Source organism: Ochotona curzoniae, unplaced genomic scaffold, assembly GCF_017591425.1.
Source record: "Ochotona curzoniae isolate NIBS_2020 unplaced genomic scaffold, NIBS_Ocur_1.0 scaffold_3890, whole genome shotgun sequence".
Taxonomy (NCBI): domain Eukaryota; kingdom Metazoa; phylum Chordata; class Mammalia; order Lagomorpha; family Ochotonidae; genus Ochotona; species Ochotona curzoniae.
In genome coordinates this window covers 37,377,133-37,399,334 of record NW_024467115.1, presented here as the reverse complement: position 1 = coordinate 37,399,334, position 22,202 = coordinate 37,377,133, and the positions used below count along the sequence as shown (strand labels likewise).

Genomic DNA, 22,202 nt, shown 5'->3' with positions numbered 1-22,202 from the left:
TGACAAAATCTGAAATCAAATTTTCAAACTAGATAACTCCACCAGTGATTACAAAAATGCTGAAAATTCCACTTTCTCAATAACTAAATGTATTATATTTTGGCTGCTTCCCTAACACGTTTCTCTCTCCTTTGTTTTAACACTTATTTTTCTGGCTCCTTCTTTCTCCTTCCCACTTCGGTTGATAATTTTAAGACTACAAACAGTTCATCGTAAAGACATTTTATCCTAAGCAGACGCCCTCTTTCTTCACCGTCTTGCTGGCTTCCTTTCAATAACACCACCCAGGAGAGACAGAAGTGTTGCATACACAGCACTCAAGCTCTCTGGCAAAACTCACAAAATAAATCCCATGAGCCATCTACAACAGCTGAAGGCCATCGTGTCTGACTCGTGAGCTCAAGATCACTAGGCTAAGCGGAAAACAACAGTCACAGAGACAAAGTGAGGCGAGGAGCAGGATGACTTCCGCAAAGGCACAAGGAGCTGTGAACAGCTGCTACAGAGGTCTCCATGAAGGTTTACAACCAAGACATGCCATCTTAGAGAACGCTCGTATACAAGGCTGACGTCTACATGCACCAAGCCACCTCCAGAGCATGCAGACTTGGTTGGACAAAACTGTGAGGCTTCCCTCAAAGAAAAGCCAACAGCCAAGAAGCCAAAACCAGATCTTCAAACCTCACAGGTGGTGCACATTTGCCACTGAGAAGCTTGTTGACAGCGGAGGCCCCCAAAGCCCTTGTGGGATGTGCAAGGGAATCAGAGGAATTTCATCTTTCTGCTCAGAAAAAAGATTCGCAGCCAAGAGGATCTTTTGGTTGCACAATAAATGGCAGGAAAACAACCTACACTTGCTGAGTAATTATACAGGCACAGGCCATGGTGGGCTAGAATGAGTTTGTTCCAACTAACGAAGATAAAGAAAGTATGGCACTCCGGGGACCTAATGTATGAGAAGGAAGCAACACAGGTGATATGTTCTTATTTTAATTAACATCTCTTGCAAAAACAAACAAAACATAACAACAAAGCCAACACTGCAGCAGAGGACAGTTCTGTTGTGTAGGTGTTAGGGCTGGGGCGGCTCAGGGATGCTGAGTGAGCAGCCCCTGGCCTGGCAGGCAGGAATCAGAGCAAGTCCATTCTACCCCCAAGGCCAAGGTCGACCCACCAAGAGGGCTTTACTCCCAGCTCTGCAGGGACTTACACAACCAGGGATCACCTCTGTGCTGTGGGACACTGATTGGGACAGCAATTTTTTTCCGTTTATTTCAAAAATCTTTCTAAATTTTCTTTGTTGGGATTCTTCTGTTGAGAAAATTATCCTTACATTTAAAGTATTTTTAAAAGTAATTTTTACTGAATTCTTGTTCGTGCAGTCTTAGAGCAATCTTAGATGAAAAAAATCAAAGTCTATGATAATACACTTTAGCAGAAGTTTAACAGGAATACAGCATGTTTATATAGAATGCTCAAGTAGTTTTGAAAACAGCAACCTGCATTTTCCTAGCAGCAGCAGGAGGAACATGACGCAAGTTTTAAAAGCAAAGAAACCAGTACCTAAAATCTGTTCTACTCAATGTTCTGCAGCTGGTAATCACTGTTTAAGGACAACAGTGATAAATTTACCACTCAGGGATATTCTGGTATATTTTAAATTACACAAAGTAAGCTTTCACTGTAAGCGCCCATCACGTAGACAGCTTGCTTTATTTACAGACAACACCAAGGGCAATCTTATAAAGAGTAAAGCAGGTCATTTTGCTGATACATATTTTTAATAAGTTTCAACATACACAGGAAAGCTGCACACTTAAAAAAATAAAGAAATCAAACTAAGTAAGTGTATAGCAGCTTAAAAAAAAAGCAGCCCTAACTTGGAATTGGCCACAGACGGTGGAGATGTGGGTACTCAGACTGCACAGTCAGTGCAGACCCTTCCTGAGGGGACGAGAGGCCCGGGAATCATGCCAGCTCCCGCACATCAGGAAGCTCCTGCTACCTGGCCGCACAGCCACCTCCTCCGGGATGCCCTCTGCAGAGAGACACTTCAAGGAGAGAGCGTGAAGGTCGTGCCGACACAGAAAAAAATCACAGACGGCTGGTGCAGTATACCTCATGTTGGTATTTTCATCTTCCTGTCCATGAATTTAGAAAGATTATTTGGTGTTTGCCTCATGTATACCTCATGGCTGTTGCTTTCACGTCCAATTTCCTGAACATTCTAAAAACATCTTTTGCAGAACTTTAGAGTGTGCTGCTCACAAGGTGGCTTGCTCATCCACACCAGTACGGTCCACAGGAAATGCTGTAATGTGGTCTTACCAAGGTACAAACCTGTAACAGGACTGTGCGGCTTCCCTATGACGTGGCCAATGCACTCGTTCATCAGAGCTTGTAAACTCTAGAAACCAAACGGACGGAGAATGAAGGTTCCCATTAACGGGATATGTAGCACAAGTTGGCTTACAATATATTTCAAAAGTCAGTTTTTTAGAAAACAGATGCAAACATAAATTAAACATGGAATATACATAATTTTCAGGAATATACTCCTTAATCCCATTTTATTTTATACATAAGAAAAAATGCACAGTCGACTCCCCGGTGAGCAATGAAGTGCACAAGCAAAGGGCCTTTCATGTAATTTGCTGTACCACTGGGCAATGGCAGGGAGCAGCTCCAGCACCCATGGACCTGACGCAATCCAGCAGAATTCAACAGTTACACAGGCATTATGCTGCAACGTGAGACAGCCAAAGCTCGTGTCTCTTTGGATTGTCAAAACAAACCAACAAGGCAGTTTATAAAAGTAGCAAGTTTTTCACGAGTGCCAGGGTTTACAAACAACTAGGCACTGACTTGGGCACAGGAACACAGATGTTTTTTATTAAAAAAAGGAAGACAGCAAAAGGAATTAAGAGAACTTTAACTTCTCAGTATTAGCATGATAACGACATTAAAAATATCTAAGAGCCATTATTACATAGTTTAAAAAAACACATAACCAGGGAAGAGGCTGGGTTGTTTGTTTGCAATGAAAAGCATTTCAGGGCATTCATACCAGGAAGTCATCTTCTGGCAAAGCTGAAATAAAGGCAGGTTCAATGGCTTGGAGAAAATCAAATCCTTGAGTGGCCCACCTGTGACAGGACAACAGTCAGTAGTCACAAACCGCCTGCAACATGCCAAGGTGGAAAGTCATCTCACTGGATAAACATGGCTTTTGGTTTCACTTAAGTGACCTGAGTAAATTTATCACGCAACCATTCGGAAAGGAGGACTAACATGCTTCCCTGTTTTGCAGCCCTCAGGGGCTACCCAGGAGTCAGGTGCCGTTTGTACTTCAGCAATTACACAAGCTATGTAAGGAAAAGCTCCACCCAAACCTACGTGTTCCTAACGTGGAAAGAGGCAGAGTGCCCTGGAAGCACCAATCAGAGCACATGCTCTCACCCAGGCACCAGCCCTCAGGGCTGCTGCAGGATAGGCTCACTCCAGGGCTCACAGGGCAAACTCCAAGGGCTGCTGAACAAACACGCTGCTCATCCTTTTACTTCTCCTTTACACCAAGGCACAGGCTTCAGTCCCACAGGGGAGGCACTGAGGCTGGACCTCAGGACTGGGAGAAGGTGGATTCTCTGTGAGGAAACTCAGCCACGCCACAGCAGACGGAGCTGCTACCAGCCATTCCTGGTCTCGGTATAAGAGCGCTGGGTCAAGGCTCAGCTGCTCCTCTGCAGAGCCAGCTTCCTGCCAACGTGCCTGGCAGACAGCAGATGGCAGACTGCATGCCAGATCCTGGCCAGCCACATGCGAGACCCAGGAGCATTTTGGACTCCTGGCTTCATTCAGCCTGGTCAAGCCCTAGCCATTAGGGGCATCTGGAGGTCGAAACAACACATAGAAGATTTTCTCTCTCTCTCTCTCCTCTCTCTCTCTCTTTCTTCCTCTCCCTTCTGCTCTCTTATTCTTTGTTGCTGTGCTTTTCAAATACACGAAAACAAATTTTTTTTTTAAAGGTAACTCAATTTGGAACAAATTACTTAAAGTTTTGTAATTAAGGGATTTTCAGGTATACCTATGTATTTAATTAAACTAGTCAAAGAATTTACAGTATTCCTTTACATGTGATCTGCTGAAAATCAAATTTAGCATACAGAAAGAAAAGCCCTCCAAACCCAGGTGACTTGGCTGGACGCATCCCGCTCGGGCATTACCTTGGCCTGGTGCCTCTGCCACTCTCACACTTAGTCAATACGTAATTCATCCACTTCCGGGCAAAGCTTATGTATTTGTCTCCTATTTTCTGTCTAAACTCTCCAGACATCAGCCGGACAACTTCTTTATGATACTGTAAAAAGATTTCATGAATATCAAAATGAAAATGAAAATCATCAGTTATTCCTACATGTGATCTTAAATGTCAAGTTCTAAACAAAGCACAGAACACAACATCGAATCGTGTAAAATTCGTAACAAGGAATCTTCAAAACAGTCACAGAAAATGCACAGTATATTAAAACGTTTTTTGCACCCAAAATAAACTCATGCCAACTTATCCTAAAGTGCCTGGACAGGATCTGGCACGCAGTGCCAAGAAGGATTAAGATAACATTTTGAAAACAGCCCTAAGCACAACAATGTGAATTCTGCTGAAAGTGAAGCAAGAACAAACATTAAAATTATGGTTAATCTTGAGCTTAAAAAAAACAAAGCAAAACAAAAAACCAAAAGCACAAATGGGGCAATCGTTGAAGCTTTGTGAAAAGCAGATGCGGACAATGTGCCACAGAGCTCAGCAGTCCGCACACTCTTTATGAAGGGATGAGCTCCGGTGCAAGAGGAGAGACTCATCCTGCCCGCATCACAACTGCAGAGGGCCAATGTTTACAGCAGAAACAGGAGCCCACACCACAGGCCTGTCAAGTCCTACAGAAACAGAAATCTGGAGTGGAACACTGCTCAACAGAGCCAAAACTGCCCTGCCAGGTGGGCTGCAGGCCAACACAGAGCTTCCAGTGTGCCTGGCCCGAGACCCGGCACAGATGTAACACAGCTTTCGCAGTCTGAGCCTGAACTCAAAGCCAGACAGAGACAGCGTAGGCCCAGCCAGAGCAGAGCACAGTGCAGGGCTGGACAGCAGCTCCCTGAGAAGCGTGGGGATTCTATGGGTGGACACTCGGAGGGACAAACATGACCACCCAGGCTCATTAGGAGGGCATTTCAAGAGGCCAGACAAGCCTTGAGGCTTCCCCAGGAGGCCTCTTGCCCACAGCAGCGTCTGTGCACGGCCAGAGTCCTAACAGGAAATCAGGCAGCGTCCGCCCTGCAGCCCTGATTTGGCTCTTTCTCAATTTTTGCTTCCTAATCCTAAGAATCTCAAAAAAGCAACCACACAGACATGGCTAAATTCTAGGACCCTCAGTTGTTCAGGGAAGGACTAAAGGACTGGCATCCATCAGTTACAAAGAGATCTTCAACCTGATGGAGCTTATGTTAAAAAACAAGCTTCTGTTTTTACTTTTTCATTCTATTTTCCATGAACTCTTTGACATCCCCCCATATAATCCAAACAGTGTAAAGACTGATGGAGAACGCGATATCTCAAAATGCAGTTTCATAAATATTTTTTGTCAAGCTTAAAGATTAACAATACATTTTTATATCAAACATTCTTTTTTAAAAGTTTTAAAATATAAGACACAGGTTTTAGTGCAAACTAAGAAGTGGGCAACTACCTGACAGTTCAAACATTTCGGATATTCAGGAGTGGGATGGGAGACATTCGTGAGCAAGCTGTGGTTACAGTTAACACAGTTCCCTGGGGGATTTCTAACACTCCTCTGCACATCGGCTGCAGAGCAGGCGCCGGCGCACTGCTCCCCCTCTCACTCTGCCTACCTCAAAGCCAAAGTTGTAGCCCTGGATCATGGCTTCCCGGTAGTACTGCTGCAGCGTGGCGGACTCACACTCATCGACTTCAGCATCAAATTCTGACGTGAACATGTGATCCACACGGTCAATGGCGTTGCTTATTTGGTTGCACAGCTCTAAGGCGTCGTTCTGAGGAGTGTCAAACCATGGTTAATCCAAAAGGCTGCAGATCACACAACACTCACACATGAAAGAGAAAGGCCATTAGGCCACTGCAAGGAATATCTGCCACATTTAGCTATCAAAAGGAATGACTGAGTAAATTCTGTTATTTTCATTTTTACTTGTCCTGATACTCTTCAGCTCCTTATGAAATTACAAGAGGAAAAAACCCATTTAAAACAGTATCACCAAGGAATGGCCTGGTCTTGCAGTGAACACTGCTGTGTTCAGCCTTGACGTCAACCTCCAGAGATTCTTGGCATAGCTTGGAATTCACTCAGATGAAGGACTGGCATCCACTGGCCACAGTGGAAAGAGAACTGGGATGAAGCTGAATGGCCTCCAACGCACAGGACAGGCCGCACAGGACAGGCCACACAGCCCAAAATGACAACCAAAAGTGTCAATGGTTTAGAGAATGACAACCTGCTTCCTTCCACAGATCCTGAAATATACCTGAGCATACATGCTCTCATCAGGAAATGCCTTATGTACTGTGATAATATCTTCCACACCTGACACCTTGTAGCTTGGAAAACAAGATCTGGACTTAGCCCACCTCGCATGTGGCCACACCTCCTGCTACCTTTGCAGGCCACCCCTGTGGGCTGTGTGATGCTCAGGAAGAAAGCCCAGAACCTGGAACTGCGGCCATCCATGTCCAAACGTGCCTTTATTGATCCCTGTCCAGTCTGCATCCCTGGAGATCCTCCCGTTGGTACTTCAGCAGGGGTAACTTGGGGGCTCAGGATTCTGTACTCCTTCAGCTCAAGAATAATCCATATCATAACTAATCCTGAACTCTCTGGATGTCATCAGCTCAAACTAAAGACAAGACTACCTTGCTCTGGGATTAGGGTGGAACTACACTCTGTAACAGAGATAAGCAGCTTGCTACTGTTTCTGGATTAACAACAACCACCTATCAACATCTTAAAATTCCATGGAGCTCTTCTTCAGGATGCTAAGCCCACTGTGACTGACATGGCAGACAGTCTCGGAGGGCATGAATGGGGCCAAGATTGAGAAATGGACACAGTACTGAAAGGAGAAAAACAGAAAATAATAGGAGAGAATGTGAGGCTTTGGCTTGCTATAAATTCTAAAAGCCTTTGTGCCTGTCTACAACTGTTTTGTTCTGATGACTCACTTTACAGAATTAGCTCAAAAGAAATAATCTGATGTACACTGTTGAAATCAGCAATCTTAAATCAATATGAACACAGGTCACTGAGGAAGGAGAAAGTCACATCAGAAATGAAGAGACCTGATTCCACTGTCAGCTCTGTTGCTAACTACCTTGTGTGCAGGATGACACCACCCACTGCCCAGCTTCCTACCCTCCCCAGCCCCGAAGCTGCAGAGCCTGAGAGGGGTCCACGAGAGTTCAGGGACCAGAAGTGACCAGTGTGTGGTGAGGAGTGGGATGGGTGAGGTGCTCTCCCAAGAGCTCTGGCTCCTTGAAGGATAGCAGACCACCCTGAGCCCAGGCAGCACCACATCCCAGGCGGAGAGCAAAGTACCCTGTCCCCAGCCAGCACCACGTGCAGGTAGGATTGCAGAGCACCCTGTCCCCAGGCAGCACCACGCCCAGGTAGGATGGCAGAGCACCCTGTCCCCCGGCAGCACCACGTCCAGGTAGGATGGCTGGTTCAGCACAGTACCTTCAGCTGCTGCAGGGCTTTAGCAATGATGGGCTGACTGGAGGTCTGCTCCTGGCGAAGGGTCATGAGCCCTTCAATGGCCTGCTGGAAGGCTTTTCTCTGAATTGTGAGATGGGCCGACTGCATGACAACCAGCAGAAGGTGATCCACCTGCAAGGACAGTCAAACACGGGTCATGAAATCACACCCACTGCTCCCTAGTTCAGCCAACCTCAAGGCTACCAGGTAAAGCACTGCAGTGGGCACCGGCACTTCCATCTTCAGCAGTGTGAAACATCCCCATACTGCCCTGCAGCCAAAGCATCTCGGAAACACCCCAGAACTTAATACTGTGGGAGCCACAGGTGTGTGTGCAACGTCCGGAAGGGAAAGGCAGGAAAGACAGCAATAGGATCCAATGAAGGACTCTGCTAAGAAACGGAAACTGTATTCTTTATCCTTTAAGAGAGAGAGCACCACGGTGTTTGAGTAGATGGGCAACGTGATCAAATGTACATGGGATAATCACACTAGAACTACCAAAAACAGAAATACAGAGCTGGAGAGAGGGAGAGGACGGGCTTGAAGCTGGGAAACTCTACGTCACTGCACAGCTCAGGGAAGGGCAGTGCAGACTCCAGCAACCATTCATGCCCTCATGATCTGCAATGAAGTATCTGCAGGAAAAGCTGCCAGCCTCCCGGGACGAGTGGCTAACTGAAGGGTGGTGGCTGGATTTCTATCAACTGTCACACTGCTGGTCTCCACATGCAAGTGCACATTCTGTCATCTACATAACCTGTCCTAGGATCCTGGGGTCCCTGGCGGGTAAGAAAGGTATGATAGCCTACTATAAAAAAATGAAACCCATCAAATAACCACAATCCACAGCCCCTGGGGAACCCTGGGATTCAGCAACAACAAATTCCATTAGTAAGACATCTGCTTTTTGTTAATGCATCTATACATGTACTTACATGTCTGGACTAAGAACTGGTGTAAGTAAAATATATGCTTTATTTTAAACATTTCTGTATAACTTTATACCTTGAGCGGAATGAGCTGGAAATGTACCTATTAAAACACTGAAGGGAAGTTCATGTCTGAGTTACTCCAGCTATCAAGCCAATCACCCATGAGCTGCTTCCAGCTCACAGTGGCTGAAAGCATTTTAAGTGGTAAGATGAAAGGCGGGTCTTGGGAGGGAGACTCACCTGCATGCTTCTCAGGGTATCAACTGTCTCCACCTGGGGCGCAACTTTGACTGGCTGCGCCTCCCACCCGCCCCAGCCATCCTGAGAGGCGTGGACCCGGGTGCTCTGCTTGGCAAGCAGCAGATGGGCATCGAGCAGTGAGTCATCCGAGTCCTTGGAGCAGTCCTTCCCAGCTGCAGCATTCAGCAGCTGCAAGATTGTACTCTTCTCTTCGGCCAGCGCATCTGGAACAAACACCTGCAAGCTTTCCAATCCGGGAATCTGTACCTGGAGAAGAAATAACCCAAAATGTTACATTAGGCACACTGTCCATGAGGGAGACGAGTCCCCCCAAAATGCCAAGTCTCAGGAGAAGGCACAGTCAAGGAAGCAGCTTTGTGCCCCAGGAGGTGGCATAAGTCAGTGGGCTGAGTGGGCAGAGGCCCTAGCAGCTGCTCCAAGCACAGGGAAGCTCACTCACCATTTTATGTTCAACAACCAGAAAATTCCTCTGAGGGGTGAAACCATGTCCCTGACACCTGCCCCGGCACAGAGGCAAAAGGTGGTATGAGGGGTTCACTCCCCCTCCCAGGGACAGGCACCACAGCAAGTCTCTGGAAGTCATACCCTTGGGATAACATTTCCACACACAACATCACGCACTGCAAAGGCCTGAAGTCCACAGCCCACAGGGCACAAAGACAGTGACTGGGAAAGAGGCTGCTGACGCCAGAAGCGTGAAAACGAAAAACAACCAAAACCTAAAATATGATCCTCTTGCACATATTACTTAAAATATGTAAATCTAAATTAATCAATTAAATGGAATGAGCAAATGCTTGATTACATTATCTGCATTCTTAAGACAAGTGAGTAAGTACATAAAAACTTGTTTTTCCAATGATTTCACTGAAAAGGCTATGGGACCTTCCTGCGTGAATTATTTACTACCTGGACCTTGAAGAAAAAGCTTGTTCCAGAATCCAGTAGGGAAGGCCAAACCATTCAGCTCCTCCATCGTAATGATTACCTTCACATACTGCTTTGACTTCAGAACGTCCAGGAGGTCTCTCACTGGAGCTGCAAGAACAAATTCTGCTGCTATTTCCAGGTCCTAGGATCACAGAGGAACTCCATTAGGGTTAGTTTTCTTAGGACGGCAAGGACAATAACAACAATGATAAACTAAAAGAAACAGCTGAGATCTGCAGACTCACCTTCCTCAGCATTTTGGCAAAGCCCAGGGCCTTCGAGGCTCGCTCCCTGGCTTCGTGAAAGAGCTCCTTCAGTGCCCGGCTGATCTCGATCACAGACCTCCTGCCAAGAGCAACGAAGATGGGGGGAACGCAGACGGTCGTCACCACCAGAGATGCAAACACACTGACCAATGAACATGCAGCAAAGCAGTGGGAGCAGCCAGCTGCTGAGAATGCACTCGGGATACCCGAGCTGACTGCTGACTGGCAGTGCTGTGCTAAGTGCTTCTGTCTAGCAGCCATCAAACAGCAAGTAGTATGTCCGGTTTTCTAAAGCTTCTCAGGGGTCAAGGTAATTCACTGACTCTCAGCTTATAGTCAAGTCTACACTCCCCAAAAAGAAGGTCTCTAGTGAGACATACCACCATCTGGGCTGCCCACATGCCCATCACAGCCCACCTGGAGGTAGCAGTGAGACACCACTGATCCAAGACGTGGGGAGAGGAGAGCTCAGTCAGCCCCACGCCACACTGTGTGACCTTACCTTCTAGATCCACCCCTCACAAACACAGGAGCCACACCACAGCCACTGCCTGGACCACGACACTAGGTGTGTGTAATCTAGACCCATGGGTTTATTCAGCACCACAGCCACTGCCTGGACCATGACACTAGGTGTGTGTCTAGACCCATGGGTTTATTTAGATTGGCTCTCAAAACAGCAAGACCTGAAAACAGAATCATTCTGTTACTTACTATCGCTACCTTCTTTCTTGAACTCTGTGCTCCAGGGGTTCTAAAACCCACACTTCAGAGGGTCAGAGGGCACCTTTTAGTTCTAGGCATCTGCAGTATCACATGATACTGCTGATATGTGGCCCCCAATCGGCCGTATGGCTGATGCACATACAATGCCACAACAAAACCAGCTGCATAGGATGCAGCCTGAATAGCGTCAGTGCAGCAGTGGAAAAACTCAGGTGAGCAAGACATGCTCTGACACACTTAAAGTTCAGTACAAGGAATAAGCTAACTAGAAAAACAAAAAAATAACATCATGATCATTAAACTGCTCTAATGGACTACTTGCCACATAGGTTTTAGAGGACAGAAACACAGTAATTGAAAACTTTGCAGAAATCAGGGAAGAAGGTAATTGCACTCATTTTTAGCTAACTCTTCTCTAAAGGCACTATTTTGATCATACTGAAGAGATTCTTTCAAATTTCATAGAAAATTATTAAGTTTAAAAATCAAATGGAAAAAACAACATGGTAATAAATAAATTCTTCCAATCCAACATAATTTGGACTGAACAAGTTCCACTCTAGACTCACTGCCAAGAGCAGCCCCCCATGAGGGAAGGAATACCAGGGGAAGCCAAGTGCAGACCCCACCTTATTTCATCAGAGGCACTGCTGTCATCTGCACTGGTCCAAAATTCAGCGCAGCTCTCCTGCAGGCCGAACTCCAAGAAGCCCCCTGTGGATTTCAGCAGCATTCCCGCAATGTCACTAGGGAAACAGCAATAACACAAATAAAACAAAGAAAAACTCCTTCCTCACACCAATTCTAGAATGCGGCAGAGTTTTAAAATCAACAACAGTGGGAATTTCCCTTGCCTTTCTTGTAATATCATAGTTAACGTGAAAAACAAAATCGAAATCTGGACTGTGGCCAGTGCCTGTGTGTCCCATTACCACAGTATTTCATTAAAACTTTAGAATTTTAAATTCTACTCATAGTAGCTCTGTGATTTTTATGCAAATGTCATTTCCACTTTACATAAATGTTCAAAATGGTATAAATTGTCCTTATATAAATGATAGGACAAGAAAACAAAGGAATTCCTTAAATGCAACTTTTTTAGAATTTCCCTTACAATTATTTTTTAGAGTCAGTAAGAATGAAATACCCTCTGTAGCCGATTCTTCTCAACAGACACACCATCTAAACCCTGGTACATAAACATACAACCCAATGTATGAGTCTACACAGACACAAGTTCCATAGCGCTCTTCTGGCCCCTCTGATCAAGGCAAGGCACTCCGGATCCAGTGCGACAGCACACACTGAGCGGGCGCAGCTCTGTACACGACCAGGTGCAGAGGGCGGTCCCAGGGACTGCCATCAGAGGCTAGCAGACCAGATAAAGGCCCCTCACACCCAGCGAAGGGCACCCATGGCCAGAAAGCCCAGGGAACACAGGCAGAATTTAAACAGGAGAACAGAGGAGGGGCCCAGCAGCCAAGAAACACAGAGGGGAGGGAAGCCCAGGAAGAACACCAACTACGACTCAGAGGCACAAAGATGAGCCAGTCAAAACTCAAGTCCATTCAAAGAGAACAGATCCCATCTGAAATGAGTTGAGGGTATGCCCACCACAACCCGGAGAGTCAACCAAGGCCTCAGATGCCCACTGCTCAGCTGACTCTTTGGCTAGCAAGAAGGTGGGATTTAAAATGAGGGGCAATGGCCGAAGCAGAAATATGCTTTCCAGAACAGTAGACAGGAAGATCCAGAGTACAGTTATTGAACAGATACTGAGAACTTGCCATGTGCTAAGGGACAGTGAACAAAATGGCAGAGGAAAACAGCTGCAATTTCAGATGATGGTAAGTACTCTGAGGCCAAACAAAAGCCAAGGAGTGTTTGTGGGTAGCAATTTCTCTTTTAAGTTTATTGAGACAGTAACATCTGAAAGGACCCTGAGGAAGTGAGGAACTGAGTTATGTTGACACCTGGGGAAAGAGCGGCCCAGGGAGAGGGACCGGCAGTGCACAAAGCCTGGGCACCCAGCAAGGAAGGACACGGCTCCAGAGCAGACCCAGGAGGATCCCCAGATGAGGTCAGAGTCCGTGCAGTCCAATGGTGGAAGATCTGGGCAGAGGGGCAACAAGGAGTGGGGAGCATCTGTCAGGCCCTGGGCACACTGAACCACCAGTGGCATGTGACAGCCAAGATGCCAGGCTGGGTTCAGTTCCAACACGGCCGAGCTGGGGGAGGCAGTCCCCAGAGCAGCAGGTGTGAGTCTGGCCCAGCAGAGCCCCATGAGCGAGTTCCATGAGCGAACCTCACAGTGAGCCCACGAGTTCCGGGGAACAGCAGAAGCGAAGCACAGAAGAATACAGTGATGCAGATCAACAGGGGGAAGTGAGGCTGTAGGAGTCACAGACCTCAGAGCTGCAGGGAAACCCATGGGCAGGAAACAGACAATGCAAACCAGCAATTCTAGGCAAAAAGAAGTTATGGAAGATAAGGAGGGGAGGAAGACTGAAAATGTGAACACACATATTTTTTAAAAGGCTAACCAGGAACCAGGAAGAGGCAAGTCAAGACAGTCAGCTTGGGAACTGCCACAGCCTGGGAACCAGGAGCCTGAAACAAGAGCAGGTGCACTGCTCACCCAAAAGCCAGGACAATGCAAACTGGCTAGCAGAGGGCAGAGAAGCTGATGCCCAATTCTGAGATCTGGCATGGGACCGGCTAATAAGGACAAAAACAATGAGCCATCCAAGTGAAAAGAGCAGAAGTCCTGAAGTACACTGCAAGACACTGCGCTGGGTAGACAGCCTGACAAAAAGGAGGCAGAGGAACTAGAACGGCTGATGAGACTATGGGACAGCCTCGGGGCACAAGAGGGGCCAGGCACACATTACAGCAAGGCAGTGCTGTGGAGGCCACGGCAAGGAGCCCTGAGCACCACCTAGGGTCCCTGAACTCAGGAGCCCACACCCTTTTCCTAAACAGGGTCTGCACTGCTGCCCTCTCACTGTGGATAAACCCAGCTCATCAACTTAGCCAGGGGCTGCGCATGCCCCAAACATCAGTTCAACAGTAACTGAAACCCACAGGTCTACTCAACTTCACATGCACTTCCAATTTTTCTTTTCATTAATAAAAGAAAACAGGAGTGTTAAACCTAAAACAGTTTCCCAGGCACAAACGTAACCTTTGTGGGGTGAAGGGGATTGTCCTGGCCTCTAGCTGCTGGGTGCTGGTAGCCCTTTCTCTGTCGTGACACCGAGAAGTGCCATCCAGGGACACAACCACCCCACTTGGGAACTGCTTCTCAAAACCCGGAAGCGGGGCTCAGGGCAGAGGGAATGACCTCTGTCTGCACCCCTGGACGCTGCAGGGTGCTGAGAGCACCCAGGGCCCTGGGGAGCAGGCCAGGAGGGGGCTGCTGCGGAGGTGTGAGGTCCCTACCAGAAGAGTTTGCCAGCCTGCGCCTCTCCTCCGCGGATGTAGGGAGTGATCTCCTTGGTGAAGTTCCATTCTTCTTCCAACAGATTTTTTAGACTATGGGAAGCTTGAGGTAACTGCTGTAGCATTTGGATCCAGCTTCTCATGTAATCAAAATATACCTTAGAATTAAAAACAAAAGTTACAAAGGAAGACATTTGAGAGTAGAGTTCAGCAACTCCCCATGTTCACCTCTGATGACAGGAGAGCTAAAAACCAGAAAAGCGAGACGGGAGACAGCTGTCAAGAGCAGGCAACACAGAGAGGCAGGTCTCTTCATCACTGTCAGCCAGTGTGTCATTTTAAATTGCATAGCTTTCCATCAAGTCAACATATTACTCACAATCCCTTAAATCTCAAAGAAAATAACAAAAATGTTCATAATACACAGAAAAGTACAATCAAATAAAAAAAGAGCACCTGGAAATTGTCATGACTATGCAGTGAGACACAGGTTGTGAACACTGTTCCTGTCTCGTTAGGGTCACTGCTGGAAAGAGCATCCCACCTGCTGGGAACAGCGGTGAGCACACCTCTCCTGGAGACTTGGGGTGTGGACGCTGGGACCCACACTCAGAACCTGGAGGTTCTGAACGGGGACTGATCCACCACAAGCCTGTCACTACAGCCCTCTGAGTCTCTGTTCTGGCCTTGATCAATGGATTGGTCCTTCTGGAGACGGCCCTGTCCAGGCCTCTCCCTGACCATGAGGCCTGCCTGGGGAGGTGGCACCAGGGCCACAGCCCCTCTCCCAGGCCTGGCTGAGGACATCTGCCCCTCAGCCGCACCATACCGGAGTATCTTCAGCTTCTCCACCCTCAGGTCCCACTTTCCTCACCTGGCTCCATCTTACAGCTCATGAGTGCCAGTCATTTCTTTTCTACAATCCAGTAATAATTTCCAGCAATAACAGCACTCCAGTTATTCCCTTAGTTCAAGAACGCTTCAGCTGTCTTCGTGCTGTGGGTCCTTCAGCCTCAGGCTACTGGCAATGGATCTGCAGCCGTGGCACTGACAACCAGAGCTGAGTGTGGGACATCGGTACTCGTGGTCTCCCACCACAAGGCCCAGCTGAAGCAGACTCTTCAGTGCCGGGTGCCTGCTGTCCTTTCACCCACCTGGGGTCCCCCATCTCCCCAACAACCCTGTCCAGGCAAAGTTCTGACCTTCACATATGCCCACTAGCTGCAGAGTCAGCATCGTCTTGCTTCTCATTGCTGCCAAGCCACTCCTGCATCTTCTTACTTTAAAACCAATGCTCGGGCCCAGCGGTGAGGCCTAACGGCTCAGTGTCTAAATGCTCACCTTCGCACACACCCATATGGATGCCAGTTCTAACCCCAGTTGCTCCACTTCCCATCCAGCTCCCTGCTTGTGGCCTGGGAAAACAGTAGAGGATGGTCCAGGACCTTGGGTCCCTGCACCCGTGTAGGAGACCTGGAAGAAGTTCCTGGATCTTGGTTTTGGATTGGCATAGCACCGGCCATTGCACTCACTTGCAGAATGAATCATCGGACAGAAGATCTTCCTCTCTGTCTCTCCTTCTCTCTGTATATCTGCCTTTCCAATAAAAATAAAATAAATCTTAAAAAAAAAAAAAAACAATGCTCAACCCTGCCCCTTAAAATGCACGCCAAAGATTGTCGCCAAGCCTTTCTTCATGAGGTCATCTACTGAATTCAATTTCCCATCAGGCTTTAGACCTCACTTGTCAGGCTCCAGTCTGCCAATGATGTTCCTTGTCCCAGGATCGGCCAGCTTCATATGGGTGCCTACCAAACAGTCCATCTCACTGCCTCCATCACAGGCAAACGCTCCTCCACTTCGGGCAGGGTCCCATCTCTTACCTCGGCATCCATCACCACCCTTGTTCCCACAACTGCCCCCTCCCCTCCAGCCAGCAGCTCAACCACAGCCACAGGCCAAACTTCAGCTGGACAAACCCACTGACTCCTCGGTTTTCCCCTGCCTGAGGTCCACTGCAACCCCACAGGCTTACCCTCACAGCAGCACTTCTGCCAGCACAAGGAGGCCGGTCCCCAGCCCACTGCGCTGGCAGCCTCGCAGCTCAGGGACCACCCTACCCTGTGCCCACACTACAGGTACTCAAAGTCACCCCAACATGGGTGTGTGTGTTCCGGGGGCCACCGGAGTGCTCCTGTCCCACTCCCTCTACTTCCCTACTCACTGAACCCACACACCCCTCATCCACTCACAATGGACAGAGGCCTCCCATTTTCCTGACCCCCGCCCCACACCCAGTGCCACACCAAGGGGCTGCATTTCTCACGCCCAGTTCCCACGTGACCTAAGGCGCAGCTCCCTCACTGTGGATTTCCTTCTTTGTAAAGCCAGTCGCCAGCTCACAGAGCAGGTCAGGCCCACTCACACCACTGCCCTTCCCCCTGCACCTGGCAGTCATTCTCAATGCCTCTCCCATGCCCAACCAGGGCAAATCCCGCCCATATCACTTCTTAACCTGGGGAATCCCACTCTTCTGTCTGAGCACCTGTACACCTCTCAGAGCTTCTGGAGCTCCAACAAGCTGCCTCTAAGGCCAGTCCTGGCCCCATGGCCATCTCCCCCTCACCCTGTGCCCTGCTCCTCCTCCCTACACAGGCGGCAGGGCACCTGCCTCCACTGTCAGAAATGGTTTCTCTTCATTTTTCTCTTTTTTAGGTTACAAAGCAAAGAGCCTCAAGAAAATCCACAAACATTATACAGAATGAGCATACGTTAAGTGATATTCTGCCATTCTTGCTTTGGGTAAAACCTGAGTAGCACACAGGAACAGAACTCGTATCCCTTTCCACTTCTCTTCCTTCCCTCCCCAGACCCAACTGGGACCAGGAATTTGGCATACTTCCATCCTCTGTGCTCTGCAACAGTCTCTAAGCTACCACACACACATGAACTTGCAGAGAAATGCCAGGGCCCTTCCCCAGAGCAGCCTACACAGGCCAACGAGCCTGGCAGCCTCATTGGTCAGGACATCACGCTGCCATCACATGGCAGCCACGTCCCACCTGGGACTCCCTGACGGCACCCAGCAAATGCCATGCAGTGGACCCTGGTGCTAGGCGCAGCCAGCTTCCTCTGCGGGCGCAGAGCCCACGCCTGCGTGGCACTCAGGTGTCTCCACCGTCAGCTGTCTTGCTCAGCACTGCTGTTCCTTTCCAGTGGCTTCCTGTCTGTTCCCACATCACACACTGCCTGCGACTGTCGTGGTTACTTCTGAAACAGGCGCAGGGATACATGAGTGCTCACAACAAGGTCTGATGCCTCACACACCCGAGGTTCCTGCTCTGCAGTGCAGCGGCCACCCCAACAGGGGTCAAGGTCCTCAGCCAGGCTTTCTCACCCACAGGATCACCCAGAACGGCTGCCCCTCGGCAGCTCTCGCTGCTGCCTCCCACAAGGACAGCCTCCGCTCCTCCTGCCCCTGCCCCTCTCCTCAGAAACTCCAGGATGAGCCTGGCTGCAAAGTGGGAGTATGGAGTGCTCAGACCACTCACTCAAGGCTGCAATTCCAGCTGTTCCCTGGATATTCACTCCAACAGAATCTCAATTTGGGGAGACTGCTGTGGCCACTTCTCTTTTTCTGAACATGGAATTTCTCTCTCTCTCTTTTTTTTTTTTTTTTTTTGGTTTCTCTTCTTGCTGGATTTCACATAAAGGGTGCACGGCAAACATTATTTGATTGGTGGCTCAACAGCCTACTTCCTTTCCTTCCTAACAGAAATGTAGATCACAGGGCACACCAGTCTGCTCACCTGTGACATTACAGAGCAAAGCTCAGGCAGGCACCTACCAGCACAGCCAGGACCAAACTCTAGGCACGGCTGAGAGAAAACACCGAACGTGGGTGGTCCACGTAGTCCAGGCTTCCAACACCGCACAGGTGCATCAGTGTGCGCAAACCAGATGAGCAGGAAGGCACACTTCCCCAGCCTGGTGCTCCTCACCCTCCGGCTACCAACCTCAAGAGACAAGGCACTCGGGGCACCCGTGGGAGGCCTTGGAAGGCAGTCCGGGAAGCAAAGTCCCGCCACCTTTCTAAACTTCTGACTTAGTTATCAGCAGAAAGAAAACAAGACAGTAACTTACTTGTTGCATTTTAAGATAACTTTTCAATAACAAAGACTTTTCTGACATGCAAACTGCCGCACTGTGTACACCCTGATCTTTTACACGTTCTCCATAAACATGAGAAAGTAATCTCTAGCTCATGAAAAGCATTTTTGGAAAATGCCAGTCCTGCCAGTCCCACTTCCGCGAGGCAGGCCAGAGAGCCAAACGGCGGATTCCTAGCCTCAGCAAAGGCAGTAAAGCGGACAACAGGTCCCTTGACCGGGTGCAAGGCATCTGCTGAGTGAGGCAATGTATGCTGTTCCAATAAAAAGGTGTGGACTCAGCCAGCAGCATCTCCCCCAGCCCAGGAAGAGGACCGGCTCAGGAGGTGCTGCAACAAGGGAAAGGTCAAGGTCGGATGGCGGTATCCACTGAAGAAAGCATCCTCGGACACTGTCATTTTCTCCACCATTTCTCCAAAGGGGCACATGACATGATCACCTGTGCGTCTCCCCTAAGGACGCACTGTGTGCTTACGACCTTGGAGCACTACCAGCCCCAGCCCTGGGACAGGCCTTCCTTGTGTGTTTCCAATTGAATATTTAGTTACTGACAGAGAGCCCGAGCAGGAAGATGGGAAGCCAACCTAGGTCTCCATGTGGGTGCCACAAACCCAACCATTTGAATGTCACAAATGTTCCTGGGGATACACATCAGCAGCAAACTAGGGCTGGGAATTCAAACCAGATTCTCTGTGTTGGACAAGTGTGTCAATCATTAGGGGAGGAGTGTGGGACACTTTTAGCAGAGAACACGTGGTCAACAGTCCGGAGGTGTTCAAGCACAGGGTGTGTGAGGGCACTATGGTCCTCGCCATGGGAACAACAGAAAACAGACCTGTTCCTGGAGATCAAGTTGGCCACATGACCTCCAATGTGCTGGGCTCCTCAATGAAGCCTGCCTGTCTCGGGGACGTTCACAGGCTAGATTAGGGGATGCTCCTCAGCACTGAGTGTGTGCAGGTACAAGTGGCCACCACGCCAGTAGCCACCACATGCAGCTTCCTGGTCTTCACTTCTCCCAGGGCCATGCACGGGTCATGAAAATAGGAACGGACTTTGACTCTCCTGGGCATCCTGCCAGCAGGTGAACTGCCCTCCCAAACAAATGACAGAAACAAGTCAAGACTTGTGAAGCATCCCGCGTGGGTTCAGGGAGGACAGGGGTCATCTGGGACTGGAGGGAAGGACGCGGTCACGCTCCCACCTGCCCAGAGCTCACAGGTAAGGGAGCAAAGTGCCCTTCTCGGCTCACCATCAACATCTTATGCAGATCCTCCTCGAAGGCATCAATGTTGCAGCTGGTTCTCTCCAGGTCGTGCAGAACCTCCTGTAGCATGAACTGGTAGTACTGCTTCATCAGGAGGCCTCCCTTCAGCACCTCCTTACACTCCCTCACCAGCTGCAAGGTAACAGGCACAAGTCCCATCACTCCCGTGCCAGCACACAAGCAGCCTTCATTCCTCACACCCCCACCGGCATCCCTGGAAAACGCAGCCCTCGGCAGGGCTCCCAGGTTCCTCAGCAGTTAGCATATGTGACGCATCGAGTGGACTCAACCATGAAAGAACAAAAACAGCAAAAATATCGGAATGCATTATTACAGCATGGATACTCAGAGAAAACGTCACATAGGCAAATAATGTTATGCTTAAATATATTCCTCTACGAATTAATGCTGAAAGTGAATTCCATAGATCAATACGCCTACTAATTTGCATTATAAGACAGAAAAGTCTCAATGAAACGTAATTGACAAAAAATATTATAACAACTCAGATACTTAACACTGAGCATGGTAGCTACAGCAATAATTTATCTACTATGATTTGTGGCCAGTCTACGACTTAAAAAAAAGCTCTAAGAGCTATAAAAATAAGCAAACAAGTTTAAGCGTAATCTGATGAAAGACGATAGAGGTCAAGCCAGCAAAACATAGAAGATGCTCGGGCAGGAACATTACAGGCCGGAAGACAGTGGGATGGGCAATGAAGGCAACCACAGCCTTCCAGGTACTGCGCCCTGCAAAGCTATCCTGCAGCCATCCCAAACACGTAGCACCATCAGGCCTGACCTTCCGCACTACAAAGAAACCAATCAACAGATTCAACAAACAATCCATACACAGGCAGAAATTATTTGCAGACTATACACCTGACAAGGGATTAATACACAGACTATACAGGGTACTCAATAACACAGGAACAAATAATCCGATCTAAAGATGGGCAACAGACTTTTCAAAGAAATACAAACATCCAGGGACATGAGAGAATATTCAATATCACTGTTAGGTGCACATCCAAAGAAAACGAAATAAACCTGCACTCCCATGCTTACTGCAGTGCTAATCACAACACTCAAGAAATGGAAACCCCCGTCACTGGCAAGTGCCGAATAAAAAAAAACTGGATATACACGGGACACTATTGAGCCACAAAAGGGATGAAATTCTGCCACTTGCAGCAACGCAGATCAACCCATTGTGTAAAATGGTTGGCCAGGCAAAGAAACACCATACAGAATCTCAAAAAAAGAAACCAAAGAAGTTAATGGCAGAATGGCAGTTAGCAGGAAGGAGGAACAGGAAGAAGCTGCCGAGCAGGTACCAAGATACAGGAAAGAGAGTCAGGTATTCTGCACAGTAGAGTGACAAGAGATAATAATAACATACTAGAGATGCTTCTCACAGCTAGAAAAGAGGGTGACAGGATAACACATGGATTTTTATTCTTGCTATCATTGTCTGTAATTACAGACAATCTTACACGTTGAAGATACCACAAGGGTACTTAAAATTGATCTCTAAACACAATTAAACCAAGAGTTCTATTTTCTTTTTATTCTAGCAATGCTAAAATAACCTAAGTCTTATTCCTCATAACAGCCCTACTGGCAAAAGTGAGCCTGCCTGGTTTTCCCAGGCAAGAAACCAGAAAATCCTAGATACCTGCGACCACTTGGAGGACAAGCTGAAAGCCTGGTCATAGTGTACAGCCAAGCAAGAAATGAAAAATAAGACAGCAAGAAAGAAATAGAGCTCTGGTCAGTGCTGGGGACGGACTGCAGGAATGAAGATGGGCCGAACCCATCAGTCACTCTATTCCACGCCTAATCACACACATGTACACACCCCAATCACACACACACACACACACACACACACATCCCATGTGCACCTTCTGCATGACCTGTAACTACCTGTGTCTCTGCTACCTGTACTGAATCAAACAGCTCCCAGCTCTTCAACCCCCAGGTGATATGCATCTACAAAACAGAGCACCACTCTTTCCTCTGTCTGAAGAATTTAATTCTGCAGAGTGGAGGCACTACGTTACTACCACAAAGCACAAGCACCGTGTTCTGCAGCACTCCCCCGCAGACACACCTGCTGTGGCCATTCCTCTGATGTCCCTGGAATGTCGGTCCCTGTAAGACTTCATCCAACAGGAGCAACAACCGAGACTCTGGAAGCTGTGTCACAGATGAAACCACCCAACTGTTTAAATGAGCAAAAGTCCAACCACCTCGCCTCTGCGTGCTCTAAATCCATTCTTTCGCTTCCATATCCTTCAAGCAGAATAAAAAAAGTCAATCTGAGGAACTTTAACTCCATCTCTCATGAATGAGAGATTAAGTCTCCAATCTTCAAACACTGTTATCAGGAAGTCAGAGGGTCATGTGACCACTCTT

General features: G+C 48.2%; 1 protein-coding gene across 3 annotated transcripts in view; it reads right to left on the bottom strand.

Moving 5' to 3' along the window:
• MAP3K4 (mitogen-activated protein kinase kinase kinase 4) overlaps positions 1 to 22,202 on the bottom strand; it is a 107,954-nt gene that overhangs the window by 18,396 nt on the left and 67,356 nt on the right. For 2 of the 3 annotated variants that reach the window (XM_040965585.1, XM_040965589.1), the window contains exons 5-15: positions 19,765 to 19,911; positions 14,344 to 14,501; positions 11,532 to 11,648; positions 10,156 to 10,255; positions 9,969 to 10,052; positions 8,960 to 9,226; positions 7,767 to 7,916; positions 5,908 to 6,069; positions 4,224 to 4,357; positions 3,068 to 3,146; positions 2,341 to 2,407 (exon numbers count right to left, since the gene is read on the bottom strand). In XM_040965585.1, the coding sequence (XP_040821519.1) occupies positions 2,341 to 2,407; positions 3,068 to 3,146; positions 4,224 to 4,357; positions 5,908 to 6,069; positions 7,767 to 7,916; positions 8,960 to 9,226; positions 9,969 to 10,052; positions 10,156 to 10,255; positions 11,532 to 11,648; positions 14,344 to 14,501; positions 19,765 to 19,911 (1,465 nt within the window). Of the gene's footprint in view, positions 1 to 2,328; positions 2,408 to 3,067; positions 3,147 to 4,223; positions 4,358 to 5,907; positions 6,070 to 7,766; positions 7,917 to 8,959; positions 9,227 to 9,968; positions 10,053 to 10,155; positions 10,256 to 11,531; positions 11,649 to 14,343; positions 14,502 to 19,764; positions 19,912 to 22,202 lie in introns of all 3 variants that reach the window. The other variant, XM_040965586.1, reaches the window with a different exon arrangement.